The sequence below is a fragment of the Hypanus sabinus genome, chromosome 5 (genome assembly GCF_030144855.1).
Source record: "Hypanus sabinus isolate sHypSab1 chromosome 5, sHypSab1.hap1, whole genome shotgun sequence".
Lineage (NCBI taxonomy): Eukaryota > Metazoa > Chordata > Chondrichthyes > Myliobatiformes > Dasyatidae > Hypanus > Hypanus sabinus.
The window spans coordinates 22,838,233-22,857,900 of NC_082710.1; the positions used below are offsets into that span (position 1 = coordinate 22,838,233).

Below are 19,668 nucleotides of genomic sequence, written 5' to 3' on the forward strand. Positions count from 1 at the left end.
ATAAGAAAAGATATCAGCATTTAGATAAATATAACACTGCATCCATTCAATGTATCTTCTGTTGTAAAAAGATCAGGTTATAATCTAACCAAAGCTGCGTCAAAATTTTACAAATGAAATTCACAGAAACATGCATTTTTTATACATTTTTCTGATTTCATGAATGTAACCATGGTGATCTTTGTGAAGCACTTTTTGCTTCAAAATGGTGTTTACTGGAGTCCTAGCACTAACAATTTGTATGAATTTGCAGAAGATTTTTAACATAATCCAACATGAAAAGTAAACTGAAGCTCATACAATGGAAAGGCCAGTGACAACATGAATTAAACAAACCTCAAAAACAGAAAGCACAAGTTCCCTGTGAGTGCCTTTCAGACTGGAACATGGCAAACAGTGCTACTCACAAGGGAATAATGCAAGGAAAATTCTTTATGAATGTCTTAGACATGGATACAAGGGATGGAATTTCGAAGCCTACAGGTGACAACAAAGTAGAATGTGTGGTAAACAGTAAGGAGGATAATAAAAAATGCAAAAGACAGGCTATTTGAATAGGCAAACATAATAGATGAAATGTAAAGCTGTATATTTCACAGAAAGAATAAATGGAGAGATATTGTCTAAATTCCAGAGTTCTAAAATGTGGACAGTAACATAATCTAAGCAAATTATGTGCATCATTTTTTTTAAAAACAGAACTTGTTGACAGCTTGGTTTATCTTCACAGAGACAAAAGAGTACAAAAATCAGTGAGATTATGCTGAATATGCATAATACACTGATTGAGCCATACAATGGAATTTGATAACTATGTTCACTTTCAATGACTCAACAACTCATGCCCTCAGTATTATTTATTTAATTACTTGTCCCTTTTTTGTATTTGCAGTTTGTCTTCTTTTGCACATTGGTTGTTTGTCAGTTTTTGTGTGTACATTTTCAATGATTCCATCGTATTTCTTTATTCTACTGTGAATGCCTGCAAAATATTAATCTCAAGGTAATATATAGTGACATATACGTACTTTGATAATAAAATTACTTTGAAATTTGAGCTTTGAACGTCTAGCTCCAATTGCCACATATCAGGCAGACATGTCTAATACAGGGTAATAATGATATTTATGAAAACGGTTCCTATTTGGTGTTTTTGACTGCAGGTTTTATTGATTGGATAAGTTGGAGGCTCAGAAGATTGAGATATGAATTGAAAAAAATCATGACGGGTTTACATTGGCTAATTATAAACAGGCTGCTCCCATTAGATGTTTTAACATCTGAGAACACAAATTCAAGCTGATGGGCAAAAGATCCAGAAATGTGCAAGGAGTTATTTTTTTGTTTACATAATGTGATCATAATCTGGAATTCATTGCATGTAAGGCTCTTGAGGTAGAATAACTCGAGTACCGTGGGGTAGGAAATGGGAATGGTATAGAACTGAAAGCTTCTCAAAGAGTTGACATGGATTCGATGGGGTGAACTGTTTCCAGTTATGCTGTAAAATTTCTATGGCAGTATTTCACTAGCAGGCATCTATTACAGACTGATCTCCACTCGTCCCAGATGGGATTAGTTCATTTTATTGATCCTGCACCAGCTCCAATCAAGAGCTGCCCAACCACTGAATAAAAAAATAGGAAAGAAATATTGAATTCTCAGTCCACCTCAGAACCAAAGAAAAATCAAATTACACTGGTACCAATCCAGTGATAAAAGGACAATTCTCACAACCTCCACCCTGGAGTAGTCAAGTGAAGAAGCAGAAATTCCATACAATTGGATCTGTCCTCTCAACTCAAAAAAGTGAAGAGACTGCAAAAATGAAGTAACAAATGAATTTGTTGTATGCAGGAAACAGGTGTACATGCTTATCTGAATGATTTCTGAGTTCAACCTGTAACTAATCACACTATTTATTGGCTGGATGATCAGTTAAGATCAAGTTTAGTCAGCTCAAATTGATAAGCTGAGTTAGGAATTGAAAATGAAAACCTAGTTAATATCAGAAAAATGATGAATAAACTAAATTAGGGTCATATTGATTCTAGCCTGAAAAGAGTATAGACAAAGAAAGTGTATACAGTAAACACACTGATCTATCAACAGTAAAATCATGGAGAGCAAAATATACGCCTACTTTTAATATAAATAAGGAAATATTCAATAATATTCTGGAAGCAGATATGATGTTTAAAAGAATTATACCACTAAGTGCACAAAAAGAAACTAAAGCCATGCCCATGTAATGCCAATGAGAAAGTTAACTACTTTATGAAACTTAATGAATAGGCAAAAGATGATTTAGATTAACTTTATGTGAAAGAAAGAGGAAATCAAAGAGGCACAAAGACTCTGTGCCTACCACAATTCCCCCATTAGATATGATAACTTGAAGTAACTTCAGAAAGCATCATACACAATTGGAGCAATAGTCTGAAGAATCAAACTTGAATTTGACAATCACTATAAATAGTGCTAATGGGCAGGTTTTCCCCATAGCTATGTACCATCACCATGCAAATTTAAGACAAAAAGTTAGACAGTGCAGAGTTCTCAAATGGCATTGCTATTGTCAAAACAGCATTGCACACTAACGGATATCTTGATCTGGCTGCCTCACATTTATTTGCCAGACATACAAGCTTCACAGACTAAGGTTCTCACCATTATTTCCAAAGTGTGGACAGAGGCATTCAATAAGATTATGGAGTTTTGAGGGCACCTGTAGCACTCCAAAAATAGGGATTAATGATCCCAATATTTCATACAACCTTTTTACAGTATTGAATTGTCTTAATTGCTTGGTCAACTTTGTTTAGCACATATAAATATTTATAAAAATATTTTTACTCAACTTTCCTACCTCATTTACTCTCATCATTAATGTAAGACGGACTTTAGTTTAAATGGCAAAATCATGAACAATCATTATGATTAAAATAAATTGCCTATTTTAGTGTTGCAAAGTGATAAATTATCATTACTCCCTTCACACAGTCTGGGTAGATCTTCAAGATGGTGCCCTAGTTGAAGGTGTACCTTCAGATGTTACTATTCCCATGCACTTCCTGCTTCTGTCTTTCCTGATGATAAATGTTTAAGGTTTGGAGATGCCCAAGTAAACATAAGTAGTGCACACTACAGGCTTACTGCAGAATGAATAGCTCCCCCTACAATCAGCCAAACCACATTTACTTGTTACTTTGTAAAGTGCTACTGTCCACACATATATATGTTAACTATTATTTTGCACTCCATTTATTTGAAGATATTTGCAAAAGGAAGATAATATAAACTTGATCAAGTTGGCCTAATAGGATTTCTTAAGGCCAACTGATCAAAAAGTAAACACAAGAAAATCTGCAGATGCTGGAAAATGATCAAAATTTAGCAATGTTTATTACCATACGACTTGGGTAGCAAAGTTAATATTTACATTCTGTTACCTTGTTATTTCTTCTTTAAGTTTACAAGGATCTTCTGCATAGAACTTTACACCAAAATATAATGTATAAGGTGGGCCAGCTACAAAAGAAGAAACATCAATATAGAATGCAATTTATATATTGAATATTTAACAAGTGTAAGATTTCTATATATAGTTTAATCACAGATTTCCTGTAAAAGACAGTTTTCAATGTGAAGCTTCACATCAGATGAAGCAGACAATTTAATAAAATGGATGAATTATAGCATTCAAAATCATATCAAGAAATAAAATAATGGAACTTTACAACAGAAAGGACTGGTTATCTCATTTCTACAACTTTGGCTGGTATCAAAGTAAATTTACAATCAAGTTCTATATATGTCACCATATACAACTGAGATTCATTTTCTTGTGGGCATCCACAGTAAATCTAAGAAACATAATATAATCAATGAAGGACCAGACCCAACAAGATGGACAAAGAACCAATGTGCAAAAGACAACAAATTGTGCAAATAAAAAATAATAATAATAATAATAATAAATAAATAAGCAATAAATATTGAGAACATGAGGAGTCCTTGAAAGTGAGTCCAAAGGTTGTAGGAACAGTTCTGTGATGGGGCAAGTGAATTTGAGTGAAGTTATCCCCACTGGTTCAAGAGCCTGATGGTTGAGGGGTAATAACCTGAACCTGGTGCTGCAGGTCTTGAGGTTCCTGTATCTTTTTCCGGATGGCTGCAGTGAGAAGAAAGCATGGCATGGGTGATGGGGGTCCTATAATGGGTGCCATGTTCCTGTGACAATGCTATTAAGATATCTATTAAGATATACTCAGTGGTGAGGAGGGTTTTACCCGTGATGGACTGGGCTGTGCTATCAATTTTTGGAGGGTTTTCCATTCAAGGTCATTGTTGTTACCATACCAGGCCAAGATGCAACCAGTCAATATACTCTCCACCACACATCTACAGAGGTTTGTCAAAATTTTAGATATCATGCTGAATCTTTACACACTTCCTAGGGAAGTACAGAGATTGTAAGGTAGCAAGATGATTCCCTTCCCCTTTTACAAATGTTCTTTTGTTTTTCTTTATCTAACTTACCTTTTAATAATTGAATCACATTCACCACTGCTTTTCCACATTGCATCACAAGACCTAATAGCTCTCTGCACTTAAAATGGACAGCACCACAAAATTCCATTGCTGTCACTAAATAAACTGTTAGTAATCTGAAGTTTAAGAAATATTATAAAATAATTGGGGAAAAAAGTAAAAGAGGATATGTTAAAGAACAGTAAAAGGAATATAAGAGGAAAAGACAAATATCTAAAATAGAAAGGCAGCTAAGAAATCTACAAATAAATAGAGTATTGTTTTATTTGTTGACAACCCAGAGGAGATATTGAGTTGCAATACTATAAATGGAGAATGGCAGCTGTACTCAATAATTACTCGGCATTAATGACATAAAAATAGAGCATGGGCATTGGAGAGTAAATCGTGAAGAACCAAAAGCAAAGTGCTGTAATTAGTAAAGGAGAATCTCATTGATATTTGTCAATTCCCCACAGCTAATATCTTGTCTGCACTGTAGTAAATGGAACATAACCTTGTTGGTAACTTTGATTAAACAATGAAGTGCATTCCGAATAAATGCTTCTTGGGCTTCAAGCTGGGTACAGCTATCGATAATAACTGATGATTCAATGACAAACTCTGCCATCTTCAGCGATAATGAAGCACTTTGTTAATGGAAGTCTGTAAACTCATGTGTTCTACCAAGTCATTGATAGATTTTAATTTGCAACAAACAATACAATAACTTTAAAAAACAACTATCAAGGATGATGAGGTAAAATGGCAGACTGCCGTGTTGAAGAAAATAATATAAATAATAACAGAAAAGCTCCAATATTTCAGTATGTGACTGAAGATCCTGATAGTTCAGCATCTGGTTCACTCATTACTCTTGAATGAGAGCCAGTGATCCGGAGTCCAAGTGGAGTGTGTGCCAGATTCAGGGGTCTAGAGCACAGACGAGGTTGGGTTATGGACCCAGTCTGGGTTTTCAAAGATCTGGAATCAGAAAGTTTCTAGACAGAGCTAGGGTTCAGAGCCTTGTACATTTTGTGCTTCCTTTAACTCATCAGATTACTATGAAACATAAAAAAAAGTGAAATAAAAGTCTGATTGGGTACTAATCGAAGCAACATCCAATAATCCAAATATCTGCTGGTTCAGCACTACTAAAGACCTATGAGTGTTGGAGTATAATTGGCTTACTACACAAGTACTGAGCTTGTCTTACACAAGACTGAACCAGAAAAAGGAGGTGCATGAAGATCATGTACTCTTCTCCTTGGAAGTAAAACCTAAAGAAAGGACAATCAATAGATTTGATGTAATCATAAATGCAGTGATAGTTCTCAATATTCTTGAAGTGTGTGGCAACTGTAAAATAACAATAGACCCAGTGTGCAGAAAGAACATAAAACAGAGATCTGTGCCCACTACCAACATAATGAAGGATTTTCAAAGGCAAGGTAAAATATTTTGATAAACGCAAACAGCAACAGAAATTGGTCCTTCAGCTATGCCGTTTTTTAATGGAAAATTTTAATGGAAGAACTGGGACAGACAATTCAGTCTGAGGAAAAGATCTGACAACAGATTTTGCGAGGGAGGGGGTTGGCGGCTGGGGGTTTTTGATGTTCCCGTTGTCATTTTCCATGTGGTATATTTTATGCGAGGGAGGGGGTGAGGGGGTTAGGGCTGAGAGTTTTGTTTTTTTTCATGCCGGGGGGAGTTGATGTCCTTTCTTTCAACAGATCCCATGGTCTGTCTGTATTTCATGGCTACCTGAAGATGACAAATATCAGAGTTGTATTGTACATGCATACTTTAACAAAATGAACCTTTGAACATGTCATCAAGATTACAAGGCAAAATGATAATGGAGAAAAGCACTAGAAATGTATGCCCAACACAAACTCCATGTGTTACACAGATTATTCCTTTAGAGACAGAAGTATTCTCTCAGTACAATGGAATGACCTGGATTACAAAGGCTGGATCAACTTTATACATCCCAACAAGACAGAAGAATAGCTGCTGTAATGTTGCTGGTAGAGCAGCAAATGTGGTTAACAACATTCACCACAAGATGGTGCCTCACACCATAGTGCATTTGAGAGATCGGGGACTAAATCAAATATTTAGATTGTTGACTTAGTAAAGAATCATTGAAATATCAAATTAATCAGGCATTGGAAGTCACTGAGTAAATTAAATGAATCGAAGTCAGGTTGGTTATGACCATTTTACATGACATTAAATTTTACAGCAGCAGTACAGCACAAAGACATAAAATTACTATAAATTACAAAGTAAAGAAATGGAACAAAAAGAAGGAATAATGAGGTAGTGTTCATGGGTTGGTTCATGGACCATTTAAAAATCTGATGGCAGAAAGGAAGGAGTTGCTCCTGAATGACTCAGTGTGGACCTTCTGTACCTCCCTCTGACAGCTCCTTCTGTGCCTTCTCCCTGACAGTAGTAAAGGGAAGAGAGCATGTCTGAAATGGTGAGGACTCTTAATGATGGTGCTGCTTTCTGGAGGCACTGCCTCTTGAAGATGTGGGATGTGCCTGTGAAGGTGCTGGCTGAGTTTACAGGTCCCTGCAGCCTTGTGATCCTCTGCACTGGAGCCTCCATACCAAGCTGTGATGCAACCAGTCAGTCAGCCTCTCTATAAGAATTTACAAGTCTTCAATGACATACCAAATTCCTCAAATTCCCAGTTAGGTAGAGCCATTGGCATGCCTTCTTTGTAGCTACATCAATTCATTGGATCCTCAGAGATGCTGACACTCAGGAACTTGCGCTGCTCACCCTTTCCACCGCTGACCCCTCAATGAGGATGAGTGTGTGTTCTCCTGACTTCCCCTTCCTGAAGTCCACCAACAATTCCTTGGTCTTTATGATGTTGACTGCAAAGTTGTTATTGCAACACCACTCTGCTGAACTATCTCATTCCTATACCTCTCCCTGTTGCCATCGGAAATTTTAACAACAGTGATGTCATCTGCAAATTCATAAATTGTATTTGAACTGTGCTTAGCCACCCAGTTATGAATGTAAATATAGAAGAACAGTGGGTTAAGCATATGGAGGAGTATTTTCTTAATGTCCTTATTCAGTTGTTATTTTTCAAGTTACTTTGCAGTTCATTTCAGAGGTCAAGAGTACCATCGATGTTTTACCATGTTTAACGCAAATCTTAAGCAATTTTAACAATACTTATAGCTTACATAATCATAAAATAAGAAATGGGCACAACAAAAAAGCAGTTTGATTGTTAATACCTTCAAGCACAATTGACATTTTCCTAAAAGTACTGCTTTAGAACTCATTACCTCTTTTACTCTGATTCCTTGTTCATTTAGCTTGACTACTCTGTCAGAGGCCATAAAATGAGCTGAGAGATTTGAGAGTGTCTGCCTTCACCACACCCTCCAACAGTGTCTTCCAGATTACAAACACTGTCAGAATAAAGAAATTCTTCCTTGGATCTCTTCTAAACCTTCTACATCCTACCTTAAACCTGTGTCCTCTGGGTTTAGATAACCTTAATATAGAGAAAAAATTCCTAATCTAATTACCACACTTTTCAGGCTTTTTCTTACAATGCTTCTCATGATTTTGTTTACCTCTCTGTCAACTGTTAATCTCCTCTGCTCCAAGGAAACCACCTATCCAATTTTTCCTCACAACTGAATTACTTTCCTAGGTAGCATCCCAGTAAGCATGTGGGTGGCATGGTGGTGCAGCTAGTACCCATGCCAAAGAGCCAGGTTCAGTCCTGACCTCCAGTGCCGTGTGGAGTCTCTTCCAGTGCTTATATAGATTTTCTCCAGGTGCTCTTGTTTCTCCCACATGCTAGATTTGTGGGATGGTAGATTAATTGGTCAGTGTAAATTATAGACAATAGACAATAGGTGCAGAAGTAGACCATTCGGCCCCTCGAGTCTGCACCGCCATTCTGAGATCATGGCTGATCATTCACTATCAATACCCAGTCCCTGCCTTGTCCCCATATCCCTTGATTCCCCTATCCATTAGATATCTATCTAGCTCCTTCTTGAAAGCATCCAGAGAATTGGCCTCCACCGTCTTCCGAGGCAGTGCATTCCACACCTCCACAACTCTCTGGGAGAAGAAGCTCTTCCTCAACTCTGTTTTAAATAACTGACCTCTTATTCTCAATCCATGCCCTCTGGTACTGGACTCTCCCAACATCTGGAACATATTTCCTGCCTCAATCCTATCAAATCTTTTAATTATCTTAAACGTTTCAATCAGATCCCCTCTCAACCTCCTCAATTCCAGCGTGTACAAGCCCAATCTCTCCAGTCTCTCTGCGTAAGACAGCCCTGCCATCCCAGGAATCAACCTAGTGAATCTACGCTGCACTTCCTCAATTGCCAGTATGTCCTTCCTTAAACCTGGAGACCAAAACTGTACACAATATTCCAGGTGTGGTCTCACCAGGGCCCTGTACAAATGCAAAAGGACATCCTTGCTCTTGTACTCAATTCCCCTTGTAACAAAGGCCAACATTCCATTTGCCCTCTTCACTGCCTGTTGCACTTGCTCATTCACCTTCATTGACTGGTGAACTAGGACCCCTAGGTCTCTTTGCATTTCTCCCTTACCTAACTCTACACCGTTCAGACAATACTCTGCCCTCTTGTTCCTGCTTCCAAAGTGGATAACTTCACATTTATTCACATTGAATGACATCTGCCAAGTATCTGCCCACTCACCCAGCCTATCCAAGTCTCCCTGTATTCTCCTAACATCCTCTTCGCATGTCACACTGCCACCCAGTTTAGTATCGTCAGCAAACTTCCTGATATAGTTTTCAATGCCCTCATCTAAATCGTTGACATAAATCGTAAAGAGCTGTGGTCCCAATACAGAGCCCTGTGGTCACTAGTCACCTCCAGCCAGTCCGAGAAACACCCATTCACTGCTACCCTTTGCTTTCTATCTGCCAACCAGTTTTCTATCCATGTTGAAACCCTGCCCCCAATGCCATGAGCTCTGATTTTACTCACCAATCTTCTATGTGGCGCCTTCTGAAAATCTAGGTACACAACATCCACTGGCTTACCCTCGTCTAACATCCTTGTTACACCCTCAAAAAACTCCAACAGATTAGTCAAGCATGATTTGCCCTTGGTAAATCCATGCTGGCTCGGCCTAATCCTATTACTGCCATCAAGATGTGTGCCACTATTTCGTCCTTAATAATGGACCCAAGCATCTTCCCCACGACTGACGTTATCCCTTGAATGTACTGTATGTGAATAATAGAATCTAAGGTTCCTTAGGGATGCCATAGCTGGGGAAGGTAGAGGGGATAAGCTCCCATTGGTGTGCCTCTGACAACCACGTGCAGCTCTGGCTTTCACCTGTGGGTCAGCTACTAAGCCCAGTGGAACCAGTTATACTGACAGGGGAAGGGGCAAAGGAACATTGCTGGCACCTTAAAACTAGTCGCTTTGGGCAGATAGGGCTCGTCAACCATGGTTGGCAGCTCATCTAGGAGGAGAAAACTTCCGATCTCAAATCTCCGCTACCTTGCAGTTATACTGTAAATAATAAATTTACTTTAAACTTTGATCTCATATTGTATCCTTCCCTAAACTGTAGCAAAAACAACTGTGACGTACCCAGTGCTTTGTAAAATTATCCATTAAACTTCTTGCTTTTATATTCTATGCCTTGGGTAATGAAGGCTAATATTCCCAATATCTTCTTCACTAGCTCATCTACCTGTTGGGACACCTTCAAGGATCTGTGGACATGTACACAAAATTCCTTTGTTCATCAATACTCCATATGGCCCTGTCATTCATCTTGTATGTCCTCATCCATCTTTAAACTTGCTAAAATATCTGATGCTTCCTCGTGCTTATCTGCTCTAAAATTTCTCCATCCTCTTGCTTGAATTCTCAAACTATGCCTACTTCATGAATGTAGATGGGAGGCATCCATTTAAAACTTAATCTTCATTCTCTGCCCAAATGTGCAGATTGCCTCTTTGGTCCGTAATGGGCCGTGCCCTTTCCTCACTTATTCTCAATGTACAGAAAATGCTTTAGGATTTTCCTTATTCTTCTGCACCAGTGATATCTTATGTGTCTTCTCTGCTGTCCTATTTTAAGTTCCACTTTTCATTTCCTATACTCCTGTCAGCCCCACTGCTTCAATGGGCCCCAACTTTCACTTTACTCAACCTTTTTTTAAAATAAATCCAAGCCTCGACATGACTTCCATGTCCTTGGACTTGTTATCTTCACTGTTTACTGTTATAGCTATCCATTGGCTTCAAAAACCACATAAAATGAACATCACACTTGTGGGATGTGGACGTACCTGCACGTAGCTGCTCCCAGTCTATTTTTGTTAAGTGTTAACTTGACAATGAAATTGGCCTGCCTGCAATTCAGTACTTTTAATTCCTGTTCACCCTCATCTTTTTCTATAACGACCATCAAACTTAAAGCGTTAGAGCTACTATCTCTACAATACTGGGTACACTGCAGCAAAGTCTTTTTGTTTCAAAGCTCCAACCATTACAACTTAATTTGAAGAGCTTGTAATAATGGGTTCTTTAATTGATACTGCAATGCCACATCCTCCTTTAGATCTCCCCTGCTATGCTGACAATTCTGCACACTAAAATAATGAATATCCATTTCAGTCCCCCTTTCAATCATGACTCTGTAACAGTAGCAATATTCACATTAGCAAATCAACAATACATTTGCTTTGCTAGTGACACAACTTTGCATTAAAACAGATGCTATTTAGCTTTCCTCCCATGCATCTCATCACACTTAAGTATTTTCTGTTCAACGGAATCAGTTTTCCTTCTATTTTTAGCTGTAACTTCCTCCACCATACGTCAACTCCATGTCCCATTCACCCTTCCAAGTTAGTTTAAATCTTCCCTGACAATTCTGGTACATTTCCATGGAAGGATGAGGCTCTGTTCCAGTTCAGGTGCAATTGATCCAGTTTCTACAAGTGCTACCTTTCACTGAAATGGTCCCAATATTCTAGAAATTTCTTTTCTCTTCACTATTCACTCTTGCTACTATTACTTTGGAACTTCTGTTCCTCTTCCTTTTTTATTCAAGGAGGCTACAATAATATAACCTGGTGAAGTATAATGAAAATATTTAATATTGGTGTTTAGTTCTAATTTAGCTACTGTACTGAGCTCTTCTATCCAACCATCCTTAATATAATAGAAAAATGAAATTTGTTCCTTAACATCATGTACATTGTCATGTTCCTTAACATCTTTCCCCAGCTTAGAAAGTGAAAGCTGTTAAATTGCTGCTTACAAAAGATTTATTTTTATGAAGTAGCAGTTACTCTTTATTTTGCCTATGGAATGGCCTGAACCAAAACGTTTTCAGACATCAACGTGTCAGACAGAGCTTTATACACAACCCTTCTTCATTCTGACTAATCTCACAAGAGCCTTAAATACAGAAGCATCTACTTTAATGGACATCTTCAGCATTAGGATTGGCATCAACTTGTTAACTGTGAGTTAAAATCATGACAAAAAATTCAGATATCAACTTAATTTTTGCTTAGTAATCCATGCCTTTGTGACCGCTTAACATGATATTTCAAAGCTAGTTCTGACTGGCCTTCTGCCTTGTTCTATAAACAAAGTAATTCCAAACACTTTAAGTGTCTGCTTTCAAATTTGTAACCTTCTCATTCAACCATGACCAAGTGACTTGCTGGGCTCCCATTTAAGCTAATCATTTTCAGAATACTTACTATTTTCATATCCCTGCACAAACTTGGCTTTCCCTATTTCTGTAATTTTCTTTAGCACCACTGTAGGGTTTCTTGCTCTCAGCTCTCTTGCATATTCCTGAACCACTAGCATGATGCTTTCATTTGCCAACACCCTAAAGTCTGGAATTTGCTCCCTAAACCACTATGACGCTCTACATTCTTTCCATAACTACTCTGGCCAGCCTTTTGGTCATCTGTTGTGACAGGGCAAAACCACAATCGGAGTTAATATTTTAACTGAAGTCATTTTCCATGACTCTTGAAATCATATGACATTATGTACCATGATTCTGGTAATAATGCTCATTTTAAGCAATTATGGCTCAACAGACTAGTTATCAGCAATTTTCATAAAAGTAAACAAATCAGTGCCATCAAATGATGGAGACCAATGATAATTTTTAACACAGTCCTGACATTCCAATCATTACGTTTTTATTCAGAGTTTTTAAAAACTAGCTTTATTTGTCACATTGTACAGTGAGAGATGCGGTGATAATTGTTCTGGGGGCAACCTGCAAGTGTCGACATGCTTCTGGCACTAACGTAGCATGCCCACAACTTGCTAACCCTAGCCCCAAACAGTAGGTCTTTGGAATGTGCGAGGAAACTGGAGCACCCAGAGGAATCCACATGGTCATTGTTTTTGTTTGACTAAAAGGACAGAATGACAGAGTTAAATTTAATGTACGATACTATTTCTCCCTAGTTTACTATTAGCAGCATTGGTCCTTCCCTTCAATAATAGTTTTCTTGTCATGTTTCAGATTACTTGACCATTTTTTGTTACAAAGGATATGAAAAGGAGTTCTTCTCAGACAGCCCTTTGGGATTGAGACTGATTTATTGTAGATCAGTATTTCTTTAAGGTCGAAATCTTCTTTGGTTCACTTGTCACTCTCAAGTTGGGGCATATGGGGCAAACTGAATGCAGGTTCAGTAATTCTAAAGATCGAGTCATTGACGCACCAGATAAGCTCATTTTTGAGAAAAAACTTCCAGCCTTTTTTGGAATTGTAGATTGTTTTCCAGAAGGTGGAATATCCATCACCTTTCCTTGAACAGGCTACTTCTTGTCTGTCAGGTCTCATTCAAGACAGATGTAAATATCAAAATGTTTGCATTTGAAGTATGACAACAATGATGTTTAGCTCTGTGGTGGTTTGTACTATCACTGAGGGTCTTGGCATTTTAGCTCCTGAACTTTATATTGCCACAATAGCGGGGGGAAACAAGATCTTGATCCAGTGGCAAGAGAGTTCAAGACAACTGGCACCAGGCTCTGCTTCATTAATACACACATCAATACAATGGCCTGATACTGAGGTATCTGCTAGCAAAACCTATACTCATAAAATACAGTCAAAAGATTGTGAGAAAACTAATGTAACTGATCCTGATCAGGTCTCTGTTAGGTCCAAGTCTGTAACACTCAAGCTGAAATAAGTTTAATGTCTTGGATTTATAAAACAAAACTGACTTCCTTTCTCTGAATACTGAGATAAAATTGTTCACTAGTCACTGAAACCCAACATTTCAGCTCACCTGTGAGATAAAAAAGCTGACCTGCATTGTTTTGACCATGTACTGATAGAAATTTAAAAGTACACAAAATAGCATGTCTGGGCTTCCCACCCAAGTTTTATCAACTATAAAGCAGAAAATGCACATTTCATTGAAAACATTACTCACTGTTTATGAGATCCTTGTGTTCAGCGAGAGTTTTCATGGGATCCAGCCAGTACTGTTTAAAATAAATGGTTAATATGAGAACAAATTACTAATGTTCTGTTATGTGGATTCTTACAGAACTTTAATAATATACTCAGAAATATATTATTTGTATATGTGTTCTTCTTTGCAAAATTATTTTACGCAAAATAAACATGCTAAAAATAAATTATGTTTTGCTTTTACGACTGTTGTACCTCTCATACTAAGAGCCTATGATGCTGTTGCAAGTACGTTTTCCATTCTACCCGTACATTCATGTAATTGTACATATGACAATAAACTTGAGTAGACATGTTTATAGCAAGAACACATGAAAATCTTTATGTATATCTTTCATAAGTATCCCATACTGTTTGGATTCCAATCATTTTCAAAGAACTTCAATGTCTTGAATGGGAGAGTGAGTAATTAACATAATTATTTCCTCCTTCTCCTCGTAGCTTTCTTCTAATATCCTTTTATAAACAGCAGTTAAAAGTCTGTTCAAGAATTCATGAGATGGAGTGATTTGGGAAACAAGAGGAAGGGAGAAAGGGAAGCATAAAATAACAGAGAAGGATAGCATTCGTGTGCCTGAACATTGAGACCCAACAACCTGACATCGCGCCTTGAGCTTCGGGAACCTTTACAGTAACATCTCAAGTTTCTTGGTGTTCACCTGACGGAGAATCTCACCTGGTCCCTCAACACCAACTCCATAGCAAAGAAAACCCAGCAGCATCTCCACTTTCTGCAAAGGCTGAGGAAAGTCCATCTCCCACCCCCCATCCTCATCACGTTCTACAGGGGTTGTATTGAGAGCATCCTGAGCAGCTGCATCACTGCCTTGTTCGGAAATTGCACCATCTCGGATTGCAAGACCCTGCAGCGGATAGTGAGGTCAGTTGAGAAGATCATCAGGGTCTCTCTTCCCACCATCACGGACATTTACACTACACGCTGCATCCACAAAGGAAACAGCATTATGAAGGACCCCATGCACCCCTCATACAATCTCTTCTCCCTCCTGCCATCTGGGAAAAGGCTCCGAAGCATTCAGGCTCTCACGACCAGACTATGTAACAGTTTCTTCCCCCAAGCTATCAGACTCCTCAATATCCGAAGCCTGGACTGACAACTTGCCCTATTGACCTGTTTATTATATATTGTAATGCCTGCACTGTTTTTGTGCACTTTATGCAGTCCTGTGTAGGTCTGTAGTCTAGTGTAGCTTTCTCTGTGTTGTTTTTTTTTACATAGTTCAGTCTAGTTTTTGTACTGTGTCATGTAACACCATGGTCCTGGAAAACGGTGAATCAATTTTACTATTTACTGTACCAGCAGTTATGGTTGAAATGACAATAAAAGCGACTTGACTTGACTTGACTTAAAGTTATTGCCAGTAAATCAGCTTTTCTCAAGAGACCAATTAAATAATAAAGTTCATATATTAGTTTGAAGTTTGAGAGTGTTCAACAGTGTTTAAAATTCATAGGTATTGACAGAGAAGGAATACACTCAGACTGACGACGAGGTGTGTCTATTTTAATGCAATAAGCATCATGAACAAAGCAGATAAGCTTAGAGAGTAGATCAGTACTTGGAGCAAGGATGTTATGGCCGTTACAGAAACATGGATAGCTCAGGGGCAGGAATGGTTACTTAAGAGTGCCAGGCTTTAGATGTTTCAGAAAGGACAGGGAAGGAGGTAAAAGAGGTGGGGGCGAGGCACTGCTGATCAGAGATAGCATCACAGCTATAGAAAAGGAGGAAGTCATGGAGGGATTGTCCACTGAGTCTCTGAGGGTGGAAGTTAGAAACAGGAAGGGGTCAATAACTCTACCGGGTGTGTTTTTTAAATATATATATAGACCACCCAGTAGTAAAAGGGACATCGAGAAGCAGATAGGGAGACAGATTCTGGAACAGTGCAGTAATAACAGAGTTGTCATGATGGGGAATTTTAACTTCCCCAATATGGATTGGCATCTCCCTAGAGTGAGGGGTTTAGATAGGGTGGAGTTTGTTAGGTATCAGGTCTCTCAGTGGGAGAGCACTTTGGAGATAGTGATCATAATTCTATCTCCTTTACCATAGCATTGGAGAGGGACAGGAACAGACAAGTTAGGTAAGTGTTTAATTTGAGTAAGGGGAAATATGAAGCTATCAGGCAGGAACTTGGAAGCATAATTTGGGAACAGATGTTCTCAGGGGAATGTATGGCATTAATGTGAAAAATATGCAGGGAATATTTGCGTGGTATTCTGTACAGGTATGTTCCAGTGAGACAGGGAAAGGATGGTAAGGTACAGGAACCGTGGTATACGCAGATAGTTTGTGGTGAACTACATATACCTGTCTGGACACGCCCCCCCGCTGACTGCTCCTGTGGCTCCTCCCACTGACCCTGGTATAAAGGCGATTGGGGCCTGAGCCCTGCCTCTCAGTCTCCAGGACTGCTTGTTGCTTGTTCTTTCTTCCAGTCAATAAAAGCCGATATCCCGCCTCACGTCTCAGAGAGTTATTGATGGTGCATCAATTTTATTGACTGGAAGTTTTAAAACATGGAAAGTATTTTATGTCTGGAAAAATTAGATTTGGACCCCCAAACTCCAGAAGCAGCTCTTGCCTTTGAACTCTGGCTTGCATGCTTCCAATCAAACTTGGAAGAGATTCGTGCGACTGAGCCTGCTATTATGAACAGAATTCTCCTCTCGAGTGTCACCCCGAAAGTTTACTCACTTATCAGGGACCTGAAGACCTACAAAGAGGCACTGGATGCCCTCAAAAGACAGTACCTGCGGCCGGTGAACATCGTCTACACAAGACAACGCTTAGCGACGTGGTGGCAGTGAACCAGCAAAACGAGCGCTGCGTTTCTCCGAGCCCTACAGACACTCGTGCGAACTTGCGACTGCAAAGCTCTGATGGCGGAACAACATGTGGAGCTGCTAGTACGAGACGCCTTCGTTACGGGGATCAGGTCAGTGTACGTGCGCCAGCGGCTGCTGGAAAATGCCAATCTTACCTTACGCTGGGCGATCGAGACGGCTGACATGCTGGAGGTTGCTCTGCACAACGCTGACGCTTTCCAGCCGCACGATCCCCCGCCGGTCCCATGGACACCTCAAACCCCGCCACCAGCGAGCGAATTCACCAATGCCGCTGCCAATCGTGAGTCCACGAACTCCTCAAACCAGACCACAGCTGCTGCCAGTCGCAAGTCCGTGCAGTGTTACTTCTGCGGACTTTAAAAGCACCCCCGAAAACGCTGCCCGGCCTGAGAAGTGACCTGCTCCAGCTGCGGGAAGAAGGACCATTTCGCCAAGGTCTGTAAGTCTAAACCACGAGCGGGGTCGGGCAGTGCTGTGTGTGAGACATGGGGGCCGCCATCTTGCCTGCTCGCCTTGTGCAAGGCATGGGGGCCGCCATCTTGCCTGCCCGGATGGGGGCGGCCATCTTTGTCGGCGCCAACATGCCCCACCCCCGACCCACCGGTGCTTACCGGGCACCAAGACAGCAGTTCAACTCTGGCCTCCGTAACCCTCGACCAAAGCGCCCCACACCAGCTTACAAGGTCAATGATGGACATCCTGGTGGAGGGGCACAGGACTAGCTGCCTGTTTGACACGAGCAGCACTGAGAGTTTTATTGACCCAGACACAGTGTAACGTTGCGGACTCGTGACATGGCTGGTAAGCCAGAGAGTCACCATGGCTTCTGGGTCGCATTCTACAAACACCTGGGTGGGTTGTGTAGCGACACTGGTGATGCAGGGCACAGAATATCAGGACTTTGCGTTACTGGTCATGCCTCAACTGTGCGCGCCTGTGCTATTGGGGCTGGACTTCCAGAGCCACCTCGAAAGTGTGACTATGGATATGATGGGCCCCTCCCACCACTCACTGTCAGGAATCCTCAGTTTTGTGGGACTTCGTCATATACCCCGCTACTGACCCACACATCCCACCCAGCACCATGCCGACAGCTGCGCGACTGACACCACTTGCAGCCTCTCCACCCTCAAGATCCCTCCCCCACCGCTGTTCGCCAACCTGACCCCCAACTGTAAACCTGTGGCAACTAAAAGCAGGAGGTACAGCACGGGGAACAGGGCCTTCATTCAGTCGGAGGTGCAGTGGCTGCTCAGGGAGGGGATCATTGAGCCAAGCACAAGTCCTTGGAAGGCCCAGGTGGTTGTTGTTCAGACCGGGCAGAAAAATAGGATGGTCGTGGACTATAGCCAGACCATCAATAGGTTCACGCAGCTTGACGCGTACCCCCTACCCCGCATCGCGGATATGGTCAACCAGATAGCTCAGTACAAGGTGTACTCGACAATAGATCTTAAATCCGCTTATCTCCAGCTCCCCATCCGTCCAGAGGACCGCCCCTACACCGCCTTCGAGGCGGGCGGCAGGCTCTATCACTTCCTGCGTGTCCCCTTCAGTGTCACAAATGGTGTCTCGGTCTTCCAGAGGGAAATGGACCGGAATGTGGACCAGTGCCAACTGAAGGCCACATTTCCCTATCTGGATAATATCACCATCTGTGGTCACGACTGGTCGGATCACAATGCCAACCTCCAACGATTTTTCCAAGTGGCCAAAGCCCTGAACCTTACTTATAACAGGGACAATTGTGTTCACCTTCTACATGCGAACCCCCAGTATGCCTACGTGGTCTTACCTGATGGGCGGGAGGACACGGTCTCCGTCCGCGACCTGGCGCCCGCAGGAGCAGCAGACCACTACCCTGAACACTCCACTCTATCCGCTCCCTGTTATGTATATCCACCAATGCCACCCCTCATGAGCGCCTATTCTCTTTTCCCAGGAAGTCTGCCACTGGGACCACCCTACCAGCTTGGCTAACGTCCCCAGGGCCAGTGCTGCTCCGGAAACATGTGAGGAGCAATAAATACTCCCCGCTGGTTGAGAGGGTTCACCTTCTACATGCAAACCCTCAGTATGCCTACGTGGTCTTACCTGATGGGCGGGAGGACACGGTCTCCGTCCGCAACCTGGCGCCCACAGGAGCAGAAGACCACTACCCCGAACACTTCCCGGTAACTATGAACTCTGTACCCGAGGTGACACCGTGCACACCGAGCCCTACACAGACTCCTCACGACACTCCTATACCGGGCGTCTCGCACACGCATGAGGGATCACTGACACCTAGTGGGCTGACACCTCCAGTTAGGCCGGAACCAGCACAACCACCGTCTCCGGTGCAATCACCACCGGCACCTGAGCAATCACAGCCGGTGCTACGTAGATCGCAGCGACAGATTCGACCACCTGATAGACTTAACCTGTAAATATACTTGTAAGAAACTTCGCCAGATGGGGACTCTCTTTTAAAACAAAGGGGGGGGGGTGAATGTGGTGAACTATATATACCTGTCTGGACACGCCCCCCCCCCCCCCCCACCGCTGACTGCTCCTGTGGCTCCTCCCACAGACCCCGGTATAAAGGCGATTGGGGCCTGAGCCCTGCCTCTCAGTCTCCGGGATGTAGCATGGTGGTCAATTGCTGCTTGTTCTTTCTTCCAGTCAATAAAAGCCGATATCTCGCCTCACGTCTCAGAGAGTTATTGATGGTGCATCACAGTTGAAA

The 19,668-nt window shown here is 41.1% G+C and overlaps 1 protein-coding gene across 8 annotated transcripts in view; it reads right to left on the reverse strand.

Annotated features, from left to right (window-relative positions):
* Positions 1 to 19,668, reverse strand: part of epb41l4a (erythrocyte membrane protein band 4.1 like 4A) — a 223,575-nt gene that overhangs the window by 108,592 nt on the left and 95,315 nt on the right. For 7 of the 8 annotated variants that reach the window (XM_059969539.1, XM_059969535.1, XM_059969533.1 and 4 more), the window contains 2 exons: positions 14,026 to 14,077; positions 3,453 to 3,531 (listed from right to left, as the gene is read on the reverse strand). In XM_059969539.1, coding sequence (XP_059825522.1) covers positions 3,453 to 3,531; positions 14,026 to 14,077 — 131 coding nt within the window. Of the gene's footprint in view, positions 1 to 3,452; positions 3,532 to 14,025; positions 14,078 to 17,074; positions 17,348 to 19,668 lie in introns of all 8 variants that reach the window. The other variant, XM_059969541.1, reaches the window with a different exon arrangement.